The following is a 22,844-nucleotide window of genomic DNA, read 5'->3' on the forward strand; positions in this document are numbered from 1 at the left end:
CAAAATGTAGGTCATAATGGCTACAATAAAAATAAAAATTAAAAGTATCGGAATACACTACAGAAGTATCCGAAGCCACCTTTAATGTGCATTTATGTTTATATATATGTGTGTATATATATATATATATATATATAATTTATATATATGTGTGTTAGATGTCCCAATCAGTATATGTCAATTTTTTTTCTTATGACAATGACAGGAATCGAAACGACACCTATGTCAATTGAGCCATCTCAGTGGTTTTGGTAGTTTGGTGAAGGAAATCACCGATGATACAGACGCTAAGGATGACGACAGTTCCTATGATTCCCATGATGATTCAGGTAAGTTTCGTTCTCCCCAGAACAGTGATGTCATCTTCATTCATTTTGGATTACCTTTTCATTTTCTTAAAGAGCAAATGATTAGGACCAGACAAAATTAATGAATTGATTGTGTGATTTGAATCTTCTTGATCTACAATTATTTTACCAAGCTTTTGAAAATGAACACAAAATCAGTCGCAGGCTTGTTATATGGCGTCCCTCTGTTTTTTCTAAGCTGTGGAGAACACTGCTGAAGAAATTTTTTGGCAAGTGAAAACATACAAATATTCACTTGCTGGTTCCTTTGTCTCAATAAGAGAATATCTGAACAACAGTATCTTTTCTTGCTTGACATAGACTAGTTTAAAAGATACAATTAATAGATCAAATATTTAAAGAAGAATAATCAGATGAGAATCTTTTGAAAATGTTAAATTCTTGTGAATTTAGGTAGAATGTGCCCCAGGGACAGATATTTGGACTCTCAAACTTTTACAATTCTTTTCTGATCTTCCACTTTTGGGGGCCCATTTTAAAGTTCTTGGTGTGAGAAAAATTTTCACAGTCTTAGTTTTTTGAAAATCAAAAATTTTATTTTACTCCATAGAGTTAACACAGGGATGGCAGCCATTTTGAATTTCAAATATTTGTAAATCTTGGGAAATTTGTTTCTCTAGTACCAAAATGTGCACGGTGACCCGTGATTTGTATTCATGATTTTTAAAGAGAATGGTTGAAAGATGTAAGGAAAGTTTGAACAAAAGTTTAAATCTGTAGATGCTGTGAGGAAAGTTTGAGCAAAAGTTTAAGTCTTTCACTTTTGAGGCGCATACTACCTTAATACATACACAGATAACAAATTATATTCCTCTGTGTGAAAGTTGCTTATTTCAAATTTAATCTGCTATTGGTTGTTGATGATATTGTAGAACAAGTGGCTGCAGATGAGACAGCTGTGGATTATTCAGATATCAATGAATTAGTTGAAGATGAAGAGGATACCAAGTACAGAGAAGCCATGAACACAGTGGCAGCGTCTGCCTCTGGTAAGAATGAGAATCTTAATCTTGTATCTGCTGCTAGAAGGTGAATGTGGGAAAACTAAACTGAAATGTGTGTGGGGGAAAACCAATTCAATTATTGTGCCATGAAAATATTCAGGAAAAGTCTGCAGACAACACATTTGAGGCAAAGGTTCAGATTGATATAAGTCATGATGGACCAGTTAGACTTATTAGTCTGTGTCAGATCTAGGGCTGATCATTTTAACACATGAACATTTCATCCTTTCAGCAGTTTGGGATGAAAAGGTCTGTTCAGTGTTATGCTTCATGAATCTTGAATGATTTTGATATCTATCTGCTGTCATTCTCTGTTTATTCCTGCTGTTACATAAAGCTGACAAGGTGATGATCTGAAACATGATACACTTAGGAGTAGGCATATATGCATTCAGTTAACAAAGTGTTGGCCTTACATTTTTATTGCTCCGCTGTCAGCAACGCGGAGCTTATCAAATAGGTTGATTATCCGTCGTCGTCCGTCGTCCGTCGTCGTCTGGCGTCCGTCGTCCGTCGTCGTCCGTCAACAATTGCCTTCTCCTCTGAAACCACAAGTCCAATTGCTTTGAAATTTTATATGCAGTTCACTTGGGGTGACCTCACTTCAGTTTGTTCAAATCATGGTGAAATTTGCATATTTGTATTTTTGGGGCATTTTTTGGTGTTTTTGGTAAAAAAATCTTCTTCTCTGAAACCGCTCGTTCGATTGCTTTGAAATTTGATATGCAGTTTGCTTAGGGTGACTTAAATCAGATTTGTTCAAATGGTGGTGAAATTTGCATATTTGTATTTTTAAGGCAATTTTTGTCATTTTTGGTAAAAAAATCTTTAAAAATCTTCTTCTTCAAATTACTGGTCAGATAGCGTTTATATTTGGTACATATGTCCCTAGGGATGATCTATTTCAGATTTGTTCAAATTGTGCAGAAATATGCAAATTTGCATTTTTAAGGCAACTTTTGCCATTTTTGGTCAAAAAATGTATTTCTCAAAAAGTACTGGTCTGATAGTTTTGAAATTTGGTATACAGATTTCTATAGATGAACTAAGTAATATATATTGAATTTCTGATCAAATCTGTAATTTTGTATTTTTTGGGGCAATTTTTGCCACTTTTGGTCAAAAAATGTGTATTTCCAAAACTATTCATCTGATAGCTTGAAATTTGGTATAGAGGTTTCTACAGATGAACTAAATGATATTTATGGAAATAATGATGAAATCTGCAATTTTGTATTTTTGGGCAATTTTTCCATTTTTGGTCAAAAAATGTGTTTCTCATAAAGTACTGGTCTGATAGCTTTGAAATTTGGTATACAGGTTTCTACAGATAAGCTTAGTAATAATATATATTGAATTTCTGATGAAATCTGTAATTTTTTATTTTTTGGGCAATTTTTGCCATTTTTGGTCAAAAAATGTGTATTACCAAAACTACTTATCTGATAGCTTTGAAATTTGGTATACAGGTTTCCATAGATGAACTAAATGATATTTATTGAAATAATGATGACATCTGCAATTTTGAATTTTTGGGGCAATTTTTCCCATTTTTGGTCAAAAAATGCGTTTCTCAAAAAGTACTGGTCTAACAGCTTTGAAATTTGGTATACAGGTTTCTATATATGAACTAAGTGTGATGTTTTGAAATTATGATGAAATCTGCAATTTTTTATTTTTGGGGGCAATTGTTGCCATTGTTGGTCGGACTATTTTATTCTCAAAAACTACTCATCAGATAGCTTTGGTTGATATATTCTTAGGGATGATCGGATGTGATATATTCAAAGTATGATGAAATCTTCAATTTTGTATTTTGCAGCTTATTTTAGCCACTTTTTTCTGGCCACTGCATTGAGTTATCAAGATTTCCACCTTATTTATCAACATGTATCAAAAATAGTTATTCTGTACATAAACACAGCGGAGCTATATCGGCCGCTAGGTCGCCTTACATTTTTATTGAGTAGCTTTAGAAATTTGCACTGTTGATTAATTTTTGATGATCTCTTCACAGGTGGTGCAGATGATGATGATGATGATTATGATGCAGATGATGATGACACCAGCGATAAGAAGACCAAACCAACCAGTGATGCTGAACTAATGCCGCCCCCACCTGTCAAGGGACCAACACCAACTTTTGAAAATCAAAAAGAACAGGATGCTCACAGTGACAGTCAACTTACAGAGCCTTCGACCACGGGAGTGAATTCTGGGAATTCTAGCCATGGCCAAGATGTAGCTGCAGTAGCTGATAAGAAAGCAGATTCTGCGACTAAGGCAGGCACAGTGACTGGTAGTATACAACTGCCAAAGTCAGATACCAGTGGTAAAAAGATAATGCCAAGCGTAACTGAACTGTTTCCTGAATTTAAACCTGGAAAGGTGAAGAAATTTAATAATTTCATCATGCTTGTTGCTATCAACTCTCTGCTAATGTTTTTCTTGTAAAGAATTTGAGAATTCTTTACTCCAGTAGGTTGGTTGATTACCAGTTGTCACACATGGAGACAGAGGAAAAGTTTAAATTTTGTCATCATTGCATATTCAGGGTGTTTCTGCAATTACCTATCTTACCAAATTGACATATGTTGTCTGTGTGTGTCAAAACATAATAATGGAGCCAGCTATCACCAACCAATGACAGAAAATTCTTTTAAATACAAAACGCTAATGATATTAAACTATCTCATGGAATTTTAAGACAATCTCAACTTTATTAGACAAAATATGATCTTGTTTTGTTCACCAGTTTTGGTAAGACACTGTTCTATCACACTGTCACTCATGACTGAAAGATCCGTTGCTAGAGGGCGCTCTCTACAAGGGGGAGCTCTAATAACTGTTACGTCCAGTTTTACAGTGGCCATGCTATCAGCAAAGTTAATCGCCAAACTGTTTACGATTTCAGCAAATGACTGGCTGTTTTGCTAGTCATTTCTCCATATGGCTGGCCTTAGACTTCTTACTCTGTAATTCACAATGGTTCAGTCATTAGAACAACATAGATAGCTTCTCACAGGAACAAGGGTTACCAAATTAATTTGAAAAGATAGTGTGATTTTGTCCCTTTAATAATGTCCTGAATTCTACATAACACAGGTTCTAAGGTTTTCAAGACTATTTGGAGCATGGAAAGCCACATCACAGCCTCACATATGGAGAGGTGCCAGGAGAAAACGGAAAAAGAAGAAACAAGCTGATGGCCAAACAGAGCAGGAAGCAAGTCAGCCGAAGAAAAGTTCTGGATGGGAATTCCAACCAAGGCCAATGCCAACACCTGATCAGTGCATGACAGATGATGAGGTCAGAGGTCAACCATCATCATATGTAAATGATGCATGTTTCTGATGAAATTGATCATTGTAACAATTGATGTACCCTACTTCTGAAATACATCCTGATTATGTTTATCCACTTATGTTTTGTGAATGCTCCTCCATGCCCAAGAAAAAGTATTAGTGGTTGAATAAATGTTACAAGTGAGAATTAAAAATCATAACAAAATTTTTATAATTTTGATTTATCAGAAAGCATGCAGAGAAGTTCAACTTCTGACAGGCATCATATGGTCTTCAGATCACTGCATTAAAGAAACTTTTTTAAGTTAGAATGCACCTCAGGGACAGATATTCAGACTAGATTTTTTTAATGTGGGAGCTCATAAGTCTTTTGGAGTAAGAAAAATTTTCACCATCTTAGTTTTTTGAAAATTGGAAATTTTATTTTTCTCCTTTGAGTTAGCACAGGGATTGTGGCCATTTTGAATTTCAAATATTGGGGTAAATGTTAGGTAATTTGTTTCTCTAGCGCCAAACTTTGCACATGACCCCTGAATTTTGTTTTTGATTTTGTAAGAGAATGATTGAAAGTTTCATTGAGGAAAGTTTGAGAAAAAGTTAGGTCTTATATTTTCGAGGTGTATACTACCTTAACTTCAGCATCACTTTTTATATCTTTTTTCACTATTTTTGATTACACACATGCCCATAAATAAATAAAAACAGAAAAAAATTGACTGAATTTATCAAGTAGGACCGAAAATAACGCAACTGCTCATGGGTATACATGGAAAAGTGGATGTAGGTTTTTTTATTTGTGTACCTAATGCAGTTGGAAAGAAAGTGAATATGATCACACATGTGTATGCAAACAGTAGTTGGACCCTAAATCATATGCTGTGAAAGCTTTTGAACTGCATCTGCATGTTTGAGTGAAACATCTTGGGAGGGTATCAGCAATATAAAATATTTTTGCTGTAAAATGAATGTGATGTCAGTCTTTATTGTAGCATAGTGTTGTGTGTGCCTTTGCAGATCAGCCATGGTACACCTATGGAAGCCGTCAGGGTTCAAGATGATGGCAGTGGGTTGAAGGAGACAGAGAGAAAGCCACAAATTCCAGAGTGGAGGTACGGACCAGCCCAGTATTGGTATGATATGATAGGAGTTGAGCCAACTGGTGAAGATTTTGATTATGGATTCAGATTAAAGGTTGGAATGTATATCTTGTATTGAACCCTTTTCGTGGCAGTAGTTCGCTTCTGCCTCATTGCATTCTGTTTCAATGTTTGGCCTCTACAGACAGAAATAGAGAAAAAAAGTTTATGAAGGTGTAGGTATAAATGGGAAACTATGCTGGCTGCTTGGTTACCAAATTCATACTTTGATGAGTCCCATAAAACAGAAAAGCAGAATATCTCACTATCATAGCCAATGGAAATCCTGCAATCTTAACATCAAGAGTATGAATTAAGTACACTCATGCACTACTCTATGCATATACATACCTGTAAAATCTGTAATCAAGGAGTCTTACAAAGACAATCTTTTTTTCACTGAAGGAAATATTTTAGCTGAAACCATATGGAAGTATGGAAACAACCAAATGTATACACATTCACTCATAGGGTTTCTTTTTTATTCTTTTAACACATTTGGTCATTTCAGTCAGATTATGTGAATTTATGAGGCAGTGACGTTTCTCATAAGTTTTTCGTAACACTTATAGTTGTCAAGGTATCTTAGTCATGTACTGTGATCAGCCTCCAAAACATTATGATGTGATGTGGGTGTCACCCCCCTACCCCCTCACCCCCTACCCCTGTTGGTTATAATATGACTGTTACTTGCAATTTCCTCAGCTACACTGTGAAATTCACCAGGTAAGATTATGTCAACATTCCATCTACATAAACTTGCATTCTTGCAGCATGAAGTAAAGCAAGAAGAAGAGGAGGAGAAAGAGAAAGAAGATGACGTCGTTGATGAAGAGGGAGAAAACAAAGAAAACGAGAGTGAGGATTGGAATCCGACAGATGAATGCTTTGAGATGGTGACCCAGCTACAGTGGGAGGATGATGTCGTCTGGAATGGAGAGGAGATAAAAGAGAAAGTGATCAATTCCATGGCAACAAGCAAAGCTGGTTGGATTCCCACAAGTGCTAATAGGACAGCTCACCTCTATAATGTGCATATGGGTATGTAGGAAAATGATTTCTGGGCATGTCAAGGATTAATGGCAACATTTGGGAAGAAAGGGCAGTTTTTTAAAGGGCGCCCTCTAACGATAGTCAGCATACTGTAGCATCCTGCATGAATGTCCAGATATTCATTTCTAGTGTGTTGGCTCCCCGCTGCTTGAAGCGTGGATTGCAAATGTCAGCAAACGAAGCCACGTCTCTCAGCAAGGGCACTTTTTATCCACCTGAGAAAAATTTTTCTGAAATTCCTGGACTGCACTAGAATTTTCACTGTCATCAGATGAACTCTGCTGTGAATCATCTTGGCTCTGTCAGATTGTAGACCATCAAATTATTACAAAGTGTTACATCACAGTGTCAGTAATAGTTGTATGGTTACTGCTAAGTCACATGTGGGAAATTTGTAGAAAATTATGGCAGGATATGATCGTGTCGCATACATCAATTTCACATTGTATTCAATTTTTGATTACACAAAGGTATAGCTTTCAAGCAAACTCAAATGATATGGTCATGATGCATACATCAATTTCACATTATATTCAATTTTTGATCCCACAAAGGTAAAGCTCAAGTGTAACCCCAAGTATGTATTTGGTGTATACTATTCATTTCAGGTAACAAACATGCTGAGTACTTGAACACCAAGGTGCCACCTCCGATCACTCCCATACAAACAAAGACTGTTGCTCAGATGACCAAACAACAACCGCAGTTGAACCATAATGGTGAGTATGTCAGATGTTTCTTTGATAATATCCAAACATGCATGTTTAAAGTGATAACCTGAAATAGTAAGTGTATTTTTTGATAATTTATGGACTGTCAAATTTTAGAAACATGAAAGAGAGAAATGCGTTTTGGAGATCTTCGAGTTTTGCATTGACATGAGTGTTACTGAAATGAGAAACGGTTTTGGAATCTCTGATACAGTCGGAGTCTCTACAATCCTGTGATCTGAGATCTGCTATTCACTGTAGAAGTCTGCTGTGAGAGACTGAAATAATTGGTGATTGTTGATGTCAGTGATATTTTACTTTGCCTTGTGTTTGCATGTTAGAGCTTGATGTTTAAATAGGAATAGGAGCCTTAATTAGTTTGACGTCATCGTTTGAACATCATTGTACGGGTGATTTTTTTCATAGCACATGACCTTGTAGGGCATATTAGCCAATGACTTGCATGTTTAGTGTTACTTTGAACCAATCATAATTCTGTGTTACATTTCCTGCTGTTAAAGGTATACTGTCACCTGTTCCAATTTTGCCACAGTTACCATGGAAAGAGAAAATCTAACCAATCACAGATTTTAAACAGGTGGCCACTTTTTAAAAACAGCGCCCTCACATGGGCATTTTGAATACCAAGGAATGCCCCTTTGACCATGTATGGGCATATTTAGATTACGGGTGACTGTATACCTTTAAGGAAAATGAAAGCATTGTTTTACTGTTCAGACTCAATATAACATAGTTACGACTTGAGGGTCATTTTACAGTGTCCACTAGTTTCTCAATGAATAGTTATGTGTTTGTTGTTAACTATCGCGAGCTTTGGTTTCATCTTTGTGAAAGAACCCTTCCCACAAAGTTCCAATTCATCCTTGCTCCTCAGTGACAGTAAATCTTCACCTTCCTTTTCTCATTTTCAGCTTCAGCGGATCAACAAGAAGAACACACCTGGTTTTCCATGTTTCCTGTGGAAAATGAAGAGCTGGTGTACGGCAAATGGGAAGATAAAGTGATTTGGGATGCAGAGGTTTGTAGTAATGGATCTCAAACATGCATTTGAAAATGAAATATGCATGTACAGTCTATCAGAGACTGTTACAGAAACTCTATTAAGTTTGTCCTTTTGAACTTGACTCTATGGCCTTGTCAGCATCAGGGGCAGTTATTAGCCTCCATGTGCCATTGTCAGGTCAACTGCACATATATTCCTCTGTGTCTCCAAAGGAGGTCTGTAATAAGATTTGTCAGTAAGTCAGACAAACATGTTTTGAATTTACCAAAACACTCAGATATCATCATTCCCTTAATTAATTTAGCTTTGTAACAATTACTTTCTGAAATTGGTATTCCTGACTTCAGTCCTTCTGTGATGTTAATGAGCAGCTCTAGCATATATGCTGTTAGGACAACAATATTTAACAATAATGAATCCCTCAAGTGTAGGCATAGAGAATCTGGTTTGCGATATTAGTTTAGTTCACTTGCCGGGCAGAAAATGGCAATATTTACAAACAAGCAGGAAGACACCAAGTTTGTTCCTTTGCTTTTTTTTCAGAATATGGAAACTATTCCGCCACCATTGATCATGGAATTAGACCCCAATGATGAAAACCTTGTGCTGGGTATCCCGGATGATCCTGATCCCAATCAGGAAACTGCCCAAGCCAAGGAAAAGAAAGAACCCCGCAGGTCAAGGATTTTGCTGGAGAAGTCTGGTGTTACCAAACCAGAACAGGAAGTAAGAACTACTTTCACTGACTTTATGATGAATGAAAATCATCCCACAATCTTATCTCATCAAGCTTTATGGGTGATATGGTAGTTAGTGTCATTTACAAAATTTGGCTACTGAAGTGTTGCATGTGATATCTGTGGAAGTTTTATTGGAAATTTGTCCCATTAAATGATGCTTAATGTAGCTTTTTGCAAATACTCATAATTGGATATGGCAAGGTTACATTTATTGACATGTAAGCCTATTTTATGACAAGAACAACACAAAAATTCATGTGGAAATTTTCTAATATATTTACTGCATTTTGTCAACAGTTATTTACAGTTCTGATTTCCTCAATATATTCTCCAAAGTTCTTGACAAAATTTAAGTGTCAAATCATAGGTATTTAGAGTTTTTGACAGAGTAAATGTTCATGGATTGAGCAGCCTTGAGTCAACAGATCATGATCAGGTGACTACAACTACAAACCGGACCAATGCCAACCAAAATTGCTTTGATTGGATGTTTCTAGCAGCAGATCCTTACCAGACAAATCAATTTGCAGTGACAGCGTTACACGTAATTACAAAGGTATTTGTAAAATATATCTCGGTGTCCAATTACAGAACCAGAGTCTAAGTGAACCAGAAAGAAAAGACATGTTCAACATTTCCAATGATGAGTATTACAATCCCAAAGAAACCAGAGAGAATTCACTGAGAACAACCATGGCGGGTGTGTTACAGGTGAGTTTCTATTTTGTATCCAGAATCTATGTGGCAGTAAACTTTGAAAGCTTTACGTAAGATTTTAAATGTGGAATGCTGTTGGCAATATCAAGGCAAGAGCATTTCATGTATACAAAACATTTAAAACAACTTAAACCATGAGCCTCTTGACTTTGAAATAACCACTTATGTTTCAATATAAGTTATCTTAGTCTATGTTTTGGAAAGTGGGAAAAAGTTGTTCACGTAATGAGTACGCGCATGGACAGTTGAAAGGAGGACTGTGTATGGTTACACTCACAAATATAACTTTTGGTATCTGACTTCCAGCATTCCACACCAGCCCTCGAACTGAGACAGCCTTTCTTCCCAACTCATTACGGACCTATGAAACTAAGACTATTTCATCGGCCACAACTGAAACGTTACTCGCATGGACTGCTGTCAAATCCAGGTTCACACCCAGTGTATCCTCTCCTCAGGCAAATTAAGAAGAAAGCCAAGGTAAGTCAGGCAGTAGTACTGTCTTCCTTGTTTTACTTATAGTTTTTGATAAACACAGGCAAAAATGATCACTGTAGTACACTTCTATGATTGCACTTCAAGCAAAATCTTGGAGATTACTGGTTATAAGAAATAAGCACAGAGATGGATAGTATAATTATATATTTTAATATCGTATGCGCCTCGAAAGTGAAAGATTGAAACTTTTACTAAACTTTCCACAACTATACTCTTACTGAATTGAGAATAAAAATCAGGGGTAACTATGAAAAGTTTGGCATTAGAGAAAGAAATTACCTAACATTTACCAATATTTGAAATTCAAAATGGCTGCCATCCCAGTGTTATCTCAAAGGAGAAAGTACCGGTATTTCCAAAAATCTAAGATGATAAAAGTTCTTCTGACACCAAAAGCTTTAAAATGAGCCCCCACAAGTGGTAGATCAGAAAAGTATGGTAAAAATGTAAGAGTCCGAATATCTGTCCCTAATGTGCATTCTACTTTTACATTGTAACAGTTGGACGTTAAGTTGCATAAGCAGACTACGTGGAAATAAAGACATAAATACAAACGATTATAGTGGAACACATCTAAAGATTCACTACGTTTGTGTAGAATGGAGATAAAGCAGTCAGTTGTGTGAGCAGTTAGTTAACTCCCTAGAAATTTTCATGACAGTAAAAGTGATGATGTTAATGAGTTTGTCTTTGTTATCTGCTCTGCTTTTATTGCCCTGGGAAGAACATTGAGTTACCCTTTGTTACAGAAAACTGTCAAACATTACGTTTACATTTTATTTCTCTAAGTCAATGCATACCTGAATGGGTTTCCATGCATTGAATAAATAGAATAGAACAAAGTTCAAAACAATAAATTGGAATGAAAAAAAGCAGAGAGGAAATAGAATGAATGTATTAAATGACAATACTAAAAATCACACCAAAAGTATAGAACATGACAAAATGGAAAACAATAAACAATAAAAGAAACATTACAAAGAGAACAATAAAACTGAATCTTAAAAAGGTAAATTAGCGTTGCCTTTCATTTTCAAGAACAGATGTATGATATCTAAACGAACAGTGGTGGGCTTGTTTGGTGTTTACTTTTGAGTGTTGTAGATGCATGATCAGTGCTCTTCAGCCCACAATAAAATGGACTGCAAAGTTGATAATGCAATACAAGCTACTTTTCAAAGTTGTGTTGTAATTTGAGAAAACTCTGTCGCTCTATCTATTAAACAAAGAAAATTGTCAACAAGAATTATGTAGTGCTCATTCCTAATGACATCATAGTTTTATTATTAATCAATATACTAAATTAATGTTTATCTGAAATTTTTGACCTGACTGTCAGAAACTACCCACACAGGAATGGTGAAATTGGTAAATTGTTGCCCACAGATGTTCTGATGGAAACTATAAAAGTAACACGTCAGAGGATCTGAGGACTAAACTCCAGTAATACACATAGCGACACAAAGATAAAATTTGTCCAGATATCTATCAGCCACAGGAAATGTCATGCATATAGTTATATTGAACAGCAAACCTAGAAATTATTGTGATCAGCATGTAGTTATAGATCGGCATGTAGTGATCAGCATGTAGTTATAGCTATTAGAGCATTTGTATGCAAACAGTGTCATTAACTGACACCAACCAAAGACAGTAGGGTTTATGCACTAACTACTCGACAAATCTACAAGTTCTGCTCCTCTCTCATTGAGATATACCGACCGAAAGGTTCCTTAACCCATTATGATGGTCAATGCACTAACTTCTCTATGTAATCTGTGTAAACAAATGTAATTATTTTAGGGTCTATGCACTAACTACTTGGCAAATCTACAAGTTCTGCTCCTCTCTCATGATGATATACCGACCGAAAGGTTCCTTAACCCTTTCATCACAATGGTTTGGCCCAGTCCCTGTGTGTTCCATGGAAAAGTTTGACCTCTACACAGAGAAAATGGGGCAAAAAGGTTAAACAACAAGTATATGTATTTGTGTCACTCCACAGGAAAGAGAACAGGAAAGGCTTGCTTCAGGTGGTGGTGAGATGTTCTTCATGAGAACGCCGGAAGACTTGACCGGTATGGACGGTGAACTTCTCCTGTGTGAATACTGTGAGGAATACCCACCTCACATCATGAATGTCGGCATGGCAACAAAGGTTAAAAACTTCTATAGGAGGGTAAGTTGGCCATTGCGGTTGTCGATGTCGATGTGAAATCTAGCAAGTGGTTTCATCGAAAAGTAGGCCTACTGTGCATACAGTATGATCAAGTGAAATCTGTCGTATTCTGTAATGTTGTAACAAGGGCTTGTCAATGTAATAATTCAGAAACATTTGTGACTTACTGGTACTATTAAAGGTCAACTAGCTGTAACTTTTGATGAGTTTTTCACTATTTTTGTTTTTAATGTCAAGTACAGTTTCTTGTTCCTCTCCCTAAAGTATGTTGAGATATACAGTATTCAGTTTGCCAACTCAGGCTGTACGTCTGTGAACTGTATTGTTATTGTTGGCGTTCTGCTGCAGACTAGAGTTCAGATTTAAACAATAAACATTGGAGGTGTATAGACGCTATGTTGACAAGTTAAATAGTTGGTGTTTCAACATGCTTCAGGCAGTAGAACTAGAGGTTGCAATAGACGATGTTCCGCTGATTGCGAGATCTCGCAAGACTTTAATACATGCCCGTAGAAACAGGATTCCAGCTTAGTAATACAAGTCAAATTTTGTATGGAACTAGAAAAAGTGCAGAACTGAGCAAAGATTGCAACTTCATATATTTTATGCAGTGTTTAACGTAATTAGCGACTTGTCCTGTTTTACGCAGTTTGTCCTGTGTTGTGGGAACATGTCCACTGCGAACCACATATTCTCGCGATATCTTGGAATGTCTCGCGCGGTTCGGAACAAGGTCTATTGACATATGGAATAAAAATGGTGACAAATCATCAAAACAGCTAATGGTCCTTCAAGTATTTGATAGTGCTTTTGTGTGTGCTTTTGTAATCATTTGAAACCGCCTACAGTACAATATTAATATTTTTTGACCTAAAAATTAAAACAAATATGGAAGGGGCAGAACATTTCCAAATGAATAACAAAAAAAAAAAATCATCTTGCTGGTAAGCGTTATGTGGGACATTCCTGTTCAACCAGGATATGCAACTCCCATAGTCTTCTGTAAGGAAATAAATTTGAGAAAAAACACTCAAGAAAGAATGCTATTGATGATGCTGATACAATATTTTTGTTCTGTGAGTTTCATTGAGTATAAACATGTTGATGCCACAGATCACTGACTTTGATGTCCATGCTTGTCATTTCAGAAACCTGGCATTGATCACAAACCTGTGGAGTACAAGTTTGGAGAGACCAGCTATGCCCATTCTTCACCGTTCCTTGGATCGTTGGCACCAGGGCAGTCATTGCAGGCGTTTGAGAATAACCTGTTCCGCGCCCCAATCTACCGTCACGATATGCAAGTCACTGACTTCCTGGTGATCCGGACCAGACAAGGGTAAGCCACCTAGAGTCAACATCTGGCAATGCTTTTTCTTTTTTTCCCTGCATGTACCACGGAGAACTGAATGTACAAAAGTATGAAGAGTTTTCAAAATGCGATAATCAGTGTATGCTTATGGAGGTTTTTAAAAGTGTGCATGTTCATGTTATTTAATCATTTGATCATATTTGCTGTGTGTATGAATCAAATTTTAAACACATCTGATTTGACAATCAAAGCATATCGGCGCATGGTGGCAACCTCTGTTGTAACACCATCACAAATTTCTGTCTAAAATTTGATCCATGGAAAATTTGTCCATCGATGATCTTTTATTCCAACAACTTTTTGGAATTTTCATTTTAACATTGCACATTTGGTTGAAATTTACAGCTATTACATCCGTGAAGTTGAGGATATTTACACTGTCGGTCAGACTTGTCCACTTATGGAAGTACCAGGTCCAAATTCCAAGAAAGCCAATAACCATATTAGAGACTTCCTGCAGGTAAGCTCTTCCCCGACCTGATAATGCCAGGGTTTGCTGTGCCCTTTTGTCTAATCTAGGGCAACCCAGTCTACTGTATATCTATCCATGTGAGTGGGTATCTTTGATTTATATTTCAACGAAATGAAATCATGATAATTACTTACATTCCTTTTCTTGAGAAATTGCTAGATATATTACAGATACAGAACATTTATTGTGATAAGAATACCAGGAAAAGACTAGGTTGTTAGTAAATACCATACTTTGTCAAAGGGCAAGTGTGTCATCTATAAATAGTACCGGTAGCAGCACTACAGTATAAATCAATATTTTAAAAGTCAGTAGCGAAGCACTGCATATGATGAATGTTACATACTTTACCAAAATATTCAGTGCCAGTCTTTGGAACCCTTTCACCACCATGGTTTGTCCCAAATCCATCGTTTTCTATGGTAAAGTTGGACCTGTATACAGGGAACTGGGGGTGAAAGGGTTAAGGTGGTACACCTCAAAATTAAAAGACTAAAACTTTTTTCCAAAACTTTCCTTAAGGAAATTTTAAATCACTCCCTTTCAAGAAGAAAAATCAGGGGTCACAAAATTTTGTACTAGAGAAACAAATAACCCAACATTTACCGACAATTGACATTCAAAATGGCTTCCATCCCTGTGTAAAGTCTATGGGGAGAAATAAATTTTTTTCTTTTCACAAAATTAAGCCAGTGAAAACGTTAAAGGTATTTACTCAATAAGCTTCAAAATAAACCAACACACTAAAGCAGCAGACCAAAAATTTATTGTAAAAATTTGAGAGTCCATATATTTGTCTGTAAGGCACATTCTACCTTAATCTTGAAAAAATGTTCTCTAAGTCAGGAGATTACTGACAGTATGCATTTAGTCTTATGCCAGGAAATATTATAAATTTGTGTTTTTTTTCAGGTTTTCATTTACAGATTGTTCTGGAAAAGCAAAGATAAACCAAGGAGGATCAAGATGGAAGACATCAAGAGAGCTTTTCCCACCCACTCTGAAAGCAGCATTAGAAAAAGGCTGAAGCTGTGTGCAGATTTCAAAAGAACGGGTATGCCATTTATTGTCTGTAGCCAAAGTATGAAATACCCTCCCACTGACTTGGCTCAGGGCAGGTGAATTTTTGGCCAGTAGCAATTTCTCAATAAAATTACGGTACAGATGAGAATGACCAAGGCCATGGTGTTACATCATGACACATGTGTACATTTCTTTGCCCTTTGTGATATCCAAATAGCTGATGTCCAGTGTCTGTTATATTTTATTGTACTCGGTATGCAGTACCTGAGGAATAAATTATCAGGCCAGGTATCATTTTGCTTTCGTGAACAACTTTTCAAAAACGCCTGCCTGGATACTTAGGTGCTGTTTTCCATGAATTTCCCGGAAAGCAGTAGCCACGTTATAAATTCATAATATTTTCTCTGAGGATTGAGAAAAATTTTCAAGAGGAAACAATAGTATTATCATCAAAGCCTACAAACAAAGACCAGAACTACCGATATGCTGTTGATTAATTGTACTTTTTCACTGTAACAGACTTCAATCATGGACCAAGGTTTGGTATTTAAGAGTGAAATGAACTGCCATAGTCCCAACTGAATTTTCAGTTTTGAAAGGAGAGTTGTCACTCTGACTACAAAGAGTTGAACTCACCAAAGCCAAAGACTGTGTACAATGGAAAGGCCACTATCAAACACTATATACTATATTCACACTATATTGGCATAACTTAATCACTGCTGGGAATGCATTAAAATTCTCAGTCTATTGTCATTAGAGTTTCTTACAGGGAAGCATCTCACATCTTCCATTATTAGCCGCCTTTTCCATTGAGCTTTGTATTTCCTCTCACAGGCATGGATTCCAACTGGTGGGTGTTGAAGCCAGACTTCCGCTTACCAACCGAGGAAGAGATCCGAGCCATGGTGTCTCCTGAACAGTGTTGTGCATATGCCAGCATGTTAGCTGCTGAACAGAGGCTCAAGGTTAACACACAAACTTTTACCGTTATATTAGATTAGTAGATTTTGAATAGATATTAAAGCTATCTTATTGGAAAATTATTCATAAATTGAATCATGGCAGGAGTAATCACATAAAAACACACAAAGATGGCCACATTTAAATGTTCAAGCAATTATATTGCAATGACTCTGAAGTTCGAATGTAATTACCATTAATTATATAATGTATATTCAATAAGCAAGTGACTAATAATAGAATTTTTGTTAGTTCATAATGGTTTCAATTGTTCAGTAAATGTGTTTGCACATGCACTCTTCAAATCATATTATTAAGGGAATATGGTGACATTAGAAAACTTTTATATAATCCTACTGTGACCAAGTCTAATCTGGTTGAATATTTATTTTCTGCTGAAGGCACGTCCCTCAAATGTTTCTAATTGAAGTTCAGAACAACTAACAATGTTAATGTAATTTTGATATTTCAAAAGATAAGCATCCATATTACTGGTATGAAAGGTGATGGGTGTTGAATGGATAGCGTATTAAATTAAATCAATAGTAAGGGAGATATGTTGAACTGTAGGATCACTGCTGGAGTATTGCGCTTGATTCCAGTAAATTTTTACCTGCAGGTAGCTGTGAACTCCTTGGAGAAAGAGGGCATTGATCTGCTTGTTTGTCTGAAGAAGCTTTTATTTTGCAGTTCTAAAGGGGCTAAATGTTTATTACCTAGACAAAGACAAAACTGTCCAGTTCTCAAGCACAATCACACATAGGAAGCTACAAGGGTCAATATTAGCCTGTTGCTGTCTGTCACACTTCTGTCTTTCAAACACATATTTTGTTTGCTTTCGAACAACTCCCAGATCAAAGATCTTGGCGTGTTTTTACCCTGTTCTGGAAAGTCTGTACTACTAAGCTGTTACTAATGAACCAAAAGGCTGTGTGGATTATGAAAGCATAGAGTATGTCTTGCACACTAAGGGACGAACCATTTCATATGTTGGGGGAGGGAGAGGGGAGTGGAGGAAATGGGTCTAAACTACTGTGATGATAAATTGCTTTTCTCAAAATTTTACTTCAAAGTGCAATTGTTTTGTTCATTTGAGATAAAGCAAATTTTTTGAGCAAAAACAAAATATGCAAATAAACACAATCTCGGTACAATTGACTACCATATAGCTTCTTAAAATCCAGTACTTAACTACTTGTACACATGTATATACCTGAATGTATAGATTTCAATGAAAGAGCTTCACTATTGTTTTATTTCACACTGTCTTCTATTAGGATGCTGGCTATGGTGAGAAATCATTATTTGCTCCCGATGATGAGAATGAAGATAATGATGTCAAGATTGATGATGAGGTATGTGTGTATTGCAACATCATGGATACCTATGATGTCAGCAGTCTCTGTGTACATTTTAGATACATCACGGTATCAGCAATCTCTGAGTACATCACAGATATCATGATACATGCAGTCTGTGTGTGTATCCCGTACTGATATATGCAGTCTGTGTGTGTATCCTGTACTGATATATGCAGTCTGTGTTTGTATCCCATACTGATACAGTGTATATGCAGTCTGTGTGTGTGTCCTGTACTGATATATGCAGTCTGTGTGTGTGTATATCCCATACTGATATATGTAGTCTCTGTGTGTATCCCATACCGATATATGCAGTCTCTGTGTGTATCCTGTACTGATATATGCAGTCTCTGTGTGTATCTTGTACTGATATATGTAGTCTCTGTGTGTATCCTGTACCGATATATGCAGTCTCTGTGTGTATCTTGTACTGATATATGCAGTCTCTGTGTGTATCCTGTACCGATATATGCAGTCTCTGTGTGTATCTTGTACTGATATATGCAGTCTCTGTGTGTATCTTGTACTGATATATGTAGTCTCTGTGTGTGTCCTGTACCTATATATGCAGTCTCTGTGTGTATTCTGTACCGATATATGCAGTCTCTGTGTGTATCCTGTACCGATATATGCAGTCTCTGTGTGTATCTTGTACTGATATATGTAGTCTCAGTTTGTATCCTGTACCGATATGCAGTCTCTGTGTGTATCTTGTACTGATATATGTAGTCTCTGTGTGTATCCTGTACCGATATATGCAGTCTCTGTGTGTATCTTGTACTGATATATGCAGTCTCTGTGTGTATCTTGTACTGATATATGTAGTCTCTGTGTGTATCCCTTACCAAATGTGACATGGCATCGGTGTGAATATTTTCAGCATTTTACAGTTCAAAACTTCACGTTGTTCAATTCTTTTGAGGCATCAAACATTCGCATCTATAGTACTTATGTTTGGTTAGGATGTTGCGCATCAGTTTGAATATTTTCAGCATTTTACATTACAGAACTCACATTGTTCAATTTCCTTTGAGGCATCAAACATTCACGGCTGTAGTACTTGTGTGTAGTTAGGATGTGGTGCAATGAAACCTTTGACAAACAGTTTTTGATTATAAACTAAGTTGAAAGTAAAGTAAAGTATAGAAGAGCTTTAAAAAGTAAGTTGTAAGTTTTGGCTAAGCTTTGCGTAAACTTTACTTTTCCATACAGAAGCCCTCATTGTCAACAGAGGAAAATTCAGTCCAATCTTTGTTTAGTTGTTTTCATGCACCCTATTTTCCAATAAAGCAGTATTTGAACTTATAGGCAAAGTACAGCAGTGTTGTTTGCGCTGAGCTGGTTGGAGCATTCACTTAAACCAAGGATAGCACATCGGTCCATTTGTTGTACATGTATATTGATTCTCAGCAAAATTTTATCCCGACATTTTAGGTACGCGCAGCTCCATGGAATACCACCAGGGCATTTATCTCAGCAATGAGAGGTAAATGTCTGTTAGCAGTCACTGATCCCATAGCTGATCCGACGGGATCTGGTGAGGGATTCTCTTACATCAAGATTCCGAACAAACCTCAACAACAGAAGGTAAGCAACCTACATGTATGTGCACATAATTACGTTATTCCCATATTGTTCTTTAGTTGACAGAATAAGATTGCTTTTACAGTTTGTCTGTTGAGGGCTGCAGAGATTCTACTGCAAAGTAAATAAATGATTGTCCTATGAGATAGAGTGAAGAGAGGTTTTACACACTGAAAGTCACAGTTGAAGTAGATTTGTAACTCCATGTCATTAACCCTTTCACCGCATTGGTTTGCCCCTAAACCAACTGTTATAAATGGTGAACAGGTTAAGGATTCCTTTTGTATTTGAAAGGATATCCTTAATCCTTTGAGTGCCAAAGTCAATTTTTATAACCTTCAGAAAATACACCCCTGTTATTTTTTTTAGATTTTTGTCAAAATTTTGATAAAAAGCTGTGGCCAATGAACTGTGATGTCCATTTGGTCTAAAATTATCAAAGAAATTACAGAAAAATTCATAAAAATTGGTAAAATGTTGCACTAAAAGTTTGGTTGGAAAAATTACAGCATTCGAACAGTTAGTTGATACTTTGACGGTGCAAAACAGAAGCAGTATTTCCAGAATAATGGAGGAAATGATTTTTTCAGTTACTTTTCATATTGTAGTTTACCCATTACCTTTTCAGAATTCATCTGTTTTGATCACTCACATCCTGTACTAATTATACTCTGTATTACCATCTGAGAGGTAGTCATGTAATAAGAAATATCTATCAAGTTACAGCAAGCCAATGTGTTGTTGCCTTCACAGGATGACACAAACTCACCCCAGTCTGTCAAGAGAACAGTGACTGGAACCGATGCAGATCTCAGAAGGCTTTCGTTGAAAGACGCCAAGGCACTGCTGAGAAAGTTTGGTGTTGTGGAAAATGAGGTATACGATATAATATGTTTTGTTAATTCTTGAAATATCTGCCTTTGGTGTTGGTCATAATGCAATAATCCTAAAGAATGAGATCTGAGGGGGAATTGGTTAATGAGAACCAACAACACTCAGTATGCTTGAAGTAGACTACATGAAAATTCTCAACTGAGTAGGTACTTTGCCACAGCCAATGATTCAATACAGTAGGTAGCTGCATACACATAGGCTGATAGCCCATAAGGTTCTCCAGTCGAAATTTTATCTTATTTTCTGATTGAAGAATTTCATTTTCGACCTGAAATATCCCTTCAAGTCCTTGCTGATCCCAAAATTTTTGATGACCTCAGATGCCAATCCAATATAATATAGAGCAAGTCCTTCAACATGTGAATGAATAGGTCTTTCCAGTTTTATTGTGCACCAGCATGGAAGCGCTTCCATATTTGTATCAACAAATGTCAACTATGTTTTCAGATCAAAAAGTTATCACGTTGGGAAGTCATTGATGTTGTCAGGACAATGTCCACGGAACAAGCCAAGCAGGGCGAGGGAACCACCAGCAAATTTGCCCGCGGCAACCGATTCAGCATTGCTGAACATCAGGAAAGATACAAAGAAGAGTGTCAGAGAATTTTTGACCTTCAAAACAAGTGAGTAAACGGGAAAAAACACGATATATCCATGTTCAGGCCATCATCAGATACATTGGAATATAGAGTTAGTAGGTGAACTGTTGATGATTAATTGCCTTTTGAAAAGATTTTGATGTCACGTCACAATTTGCCATTTTCATGACTGCTACATGAGCTGGCATCCTCTTATTTATTATGGTGTTATTAAAGTATCTGAAACTCACCACTTTGCTGTGAGAAAATGCATTTTTACTTGAAAATATATAAGTTACAATAACTTTTGGGTAAAGTAGGAAGAGAGAGGGTCATGAAAATTGCTGATTTCCTCATCCATCGGCCACAGTCTCTGCAATATCACCATATTTGCTACTCTAAATGAATGAACAAATAAAAGCATGTGTCACGTTGAGAAGTAAACCACAGCACTGGTCAGACAAACACCGGCATCCACCAACTTATCCAAAAGTGATGAGAGAAGTGGTTACCATGTCAACCATGGACACTGCCATCTTTCTGTACTTTGGCCACACTGGTGAGCTGAAGTTGTAAATACTGAAATTGCATTGTAACCGTAGTAACAGCTATTTTGTAACCATAGAGAGCTCCACATTTCAGGGTGTTGGCATCTGATGAGGTGTTGTCCACTGATGAAGACAGCAGTTCCAGCGATGACAGTGACCTTGAGGAAATGGAAAAGAACATTGAAAGCATGCTATCAAACAAGAAAACAAGCTCACAGGTAACCATACACAAAATATATCCACTTATTCTTTGACAAAAATTTGGAAGCGATGTCAAATCCACACTTACATTTGAATGTTTCTGTTCTTCTAATTGAGTGAAATATACTTCAAACCACTGTTGGCCAAAGATCTTTTATGAACCGTCAACAAAAATCTACAGACAGCTAGCTAGCTAGTCAGGTCAGACATATATATTGAAGGGAAAACAAACAGGCCGAGAAAAATCTTGTTTTATTATTTATATTCAGAGAGAAGTGTTGCTGACAATTAACAAGCTCAAGTTCTGTTTAAGTTCTTCTTGATTTGATTTCATTTGATTAGAGTTGCATTTGATTTTTTCCAATGAAATATTGTATTTGTTTTCTTACCTGTTTCTTTTTCTTGAATTGTAGTTGTCACATGAGAAGGAGGAACAAGAGAGAAAGGAACTGCAAAGAATGCTGATGGGTGAGGAGAGCAAAGATGGAAAATCCCGCTCCAATACACCCATACCTGGCTCCAGTAGCTCTAATAAGGATATTAAAGATGATGATATGACATCAGTTGTCAGTTTTGGATCATCTTTTGTGAGTACATGGTTTGATTTAATACAGTGTTTGCCTAGCCAAGTAGCACACCTATAAAACTGTGGTGTCCGTATCATCATCATGAAGGGAATGCAGAGTTCATATGCTCCTGGAAAGTCCTTGAATTTCAAAGCCTTGTGGATTGTCTTTGAAAGTCTTTGAGAATGAAATGGAGTCCTGGAAAGCCCTGGAAAATTGATAATCCACTGACAATTTTGAAAAAAATGACAAGATGATCAGTTATGGTATTGTGAAAATGATATGCAAGATCATAAATAATGATATATTGTAAAATTGATATGTTGAAAAATGGTATTTTGGAGCTAAACAGTCTTTGAAAATTTCTAAAAAAGTCCTTGAAAGTCCTTGAATGTTAAGTGACTTTGTGTATATGGACCCCCCCCCCCCCCCCCCCATATATATTCATATCCAAGGTGTTATCAATAAGTGAGGCAGGATTATTAACTCCTGGTACATGACATATCTCTCCCTTTTTGGGAGATTCGTGTTGATGGTTATGTAGGGAT

At 36.6% G+C, this 22,844-nt stretch overlaps 1 protein-coding gene across 1 annotated transcript in view; it reads left to right on the forward strand.

Annotated features, from left to right (window-relative positions):
• The window catches only part of LOC139131718 (transcription initiation factor TFIID subunit 1-like), a 35,722-nt gene that overhangs the window by 1,238 nt on the left and 11,640 nt on the right, over positions 1-22,844 (forward strand). The window contains exons 2-23 of the mRNA XM_070697917.1: positions 206-329; positions 1,241-1,357; positions 3,390-3,760; positions 4,478-4,681; positions 5,692-5,868; positions 6,587-6,854; positions 7,475-7,585; positions 8,509-8,615; positions 9,144-9,326; positions 9,932-10,051; positions 10,364-10,537; positions 12,561-12,734; positions 13,883-14,073; positions 14,452-14,566; positions 15,491-15,632; positions 16,439-16,569; positions 17,842-17,919; positions 19,360-19,512; positions 20,263-20,385; positions 20,851-21,026; positions 21,624-21,747; positions 22,144-22,317. Coding sequence (XP_070554018.1) covers positions 206-329; positions 1,241-1,357; positions 3,390-3,760; positions 4,478-4,681; positions 5,692-5,868; positions 6,587-6,854; positions 7,475-7,585; positions 8,509-8,615; positions 9,144-9,326; positions 9,932-10,051; positions 10,364-10,537; positions 12,561-12,734; positions 13,883-14,073; positions 14,452-14,566; positions 15,491-15,632; positions 16,439-16,569; positions 17,842-17,919; positions 19,360-19,512; positions 20,263-20,385; positions 20,851-21,026; positions 21,624-21,747; positions 22,144-22,317 — 3,537 coding nt within the window. The remainder of the gene's footprint in view (positions 1-205; positions 330-1,240; positions 1,358-3,389; positions 3,761-4,477; positions 4,682-5,691; positions 5,869-6,586; positions 6,855-7,474; positions 7,586-8,508; positions 8,616-9,143; positions 9,327-9,931; positions 10,052-10,363; positions 10,538-12,560; positions 12,735-13,882; positions 14,074-14,451; positions 14,567-15,490; positions 15,633-16,438; positions 16,570-17,841; positions 17,920-19,359; positions 19,513-20,262; positions 20,386-20,850; positions 21,027-21,623; positions 21,748-22,143; positions 22,318-22,844) is intronic.

The sequence above is a fragment of the Ptychodera flava genome, chromosome 4 (genome assembly GCF_041260155.1).
Source record: "Ptychodera flava strain L36383 chromosome 4, AS_Pfla_20210202, whole genome shotgun sequence".
Lineage (NCBI taxonomy): Eukaryota > Metazoa > Hemichordata > Enteropneusta > Ptychoderidae > Ptychodera > Ptychodera flava.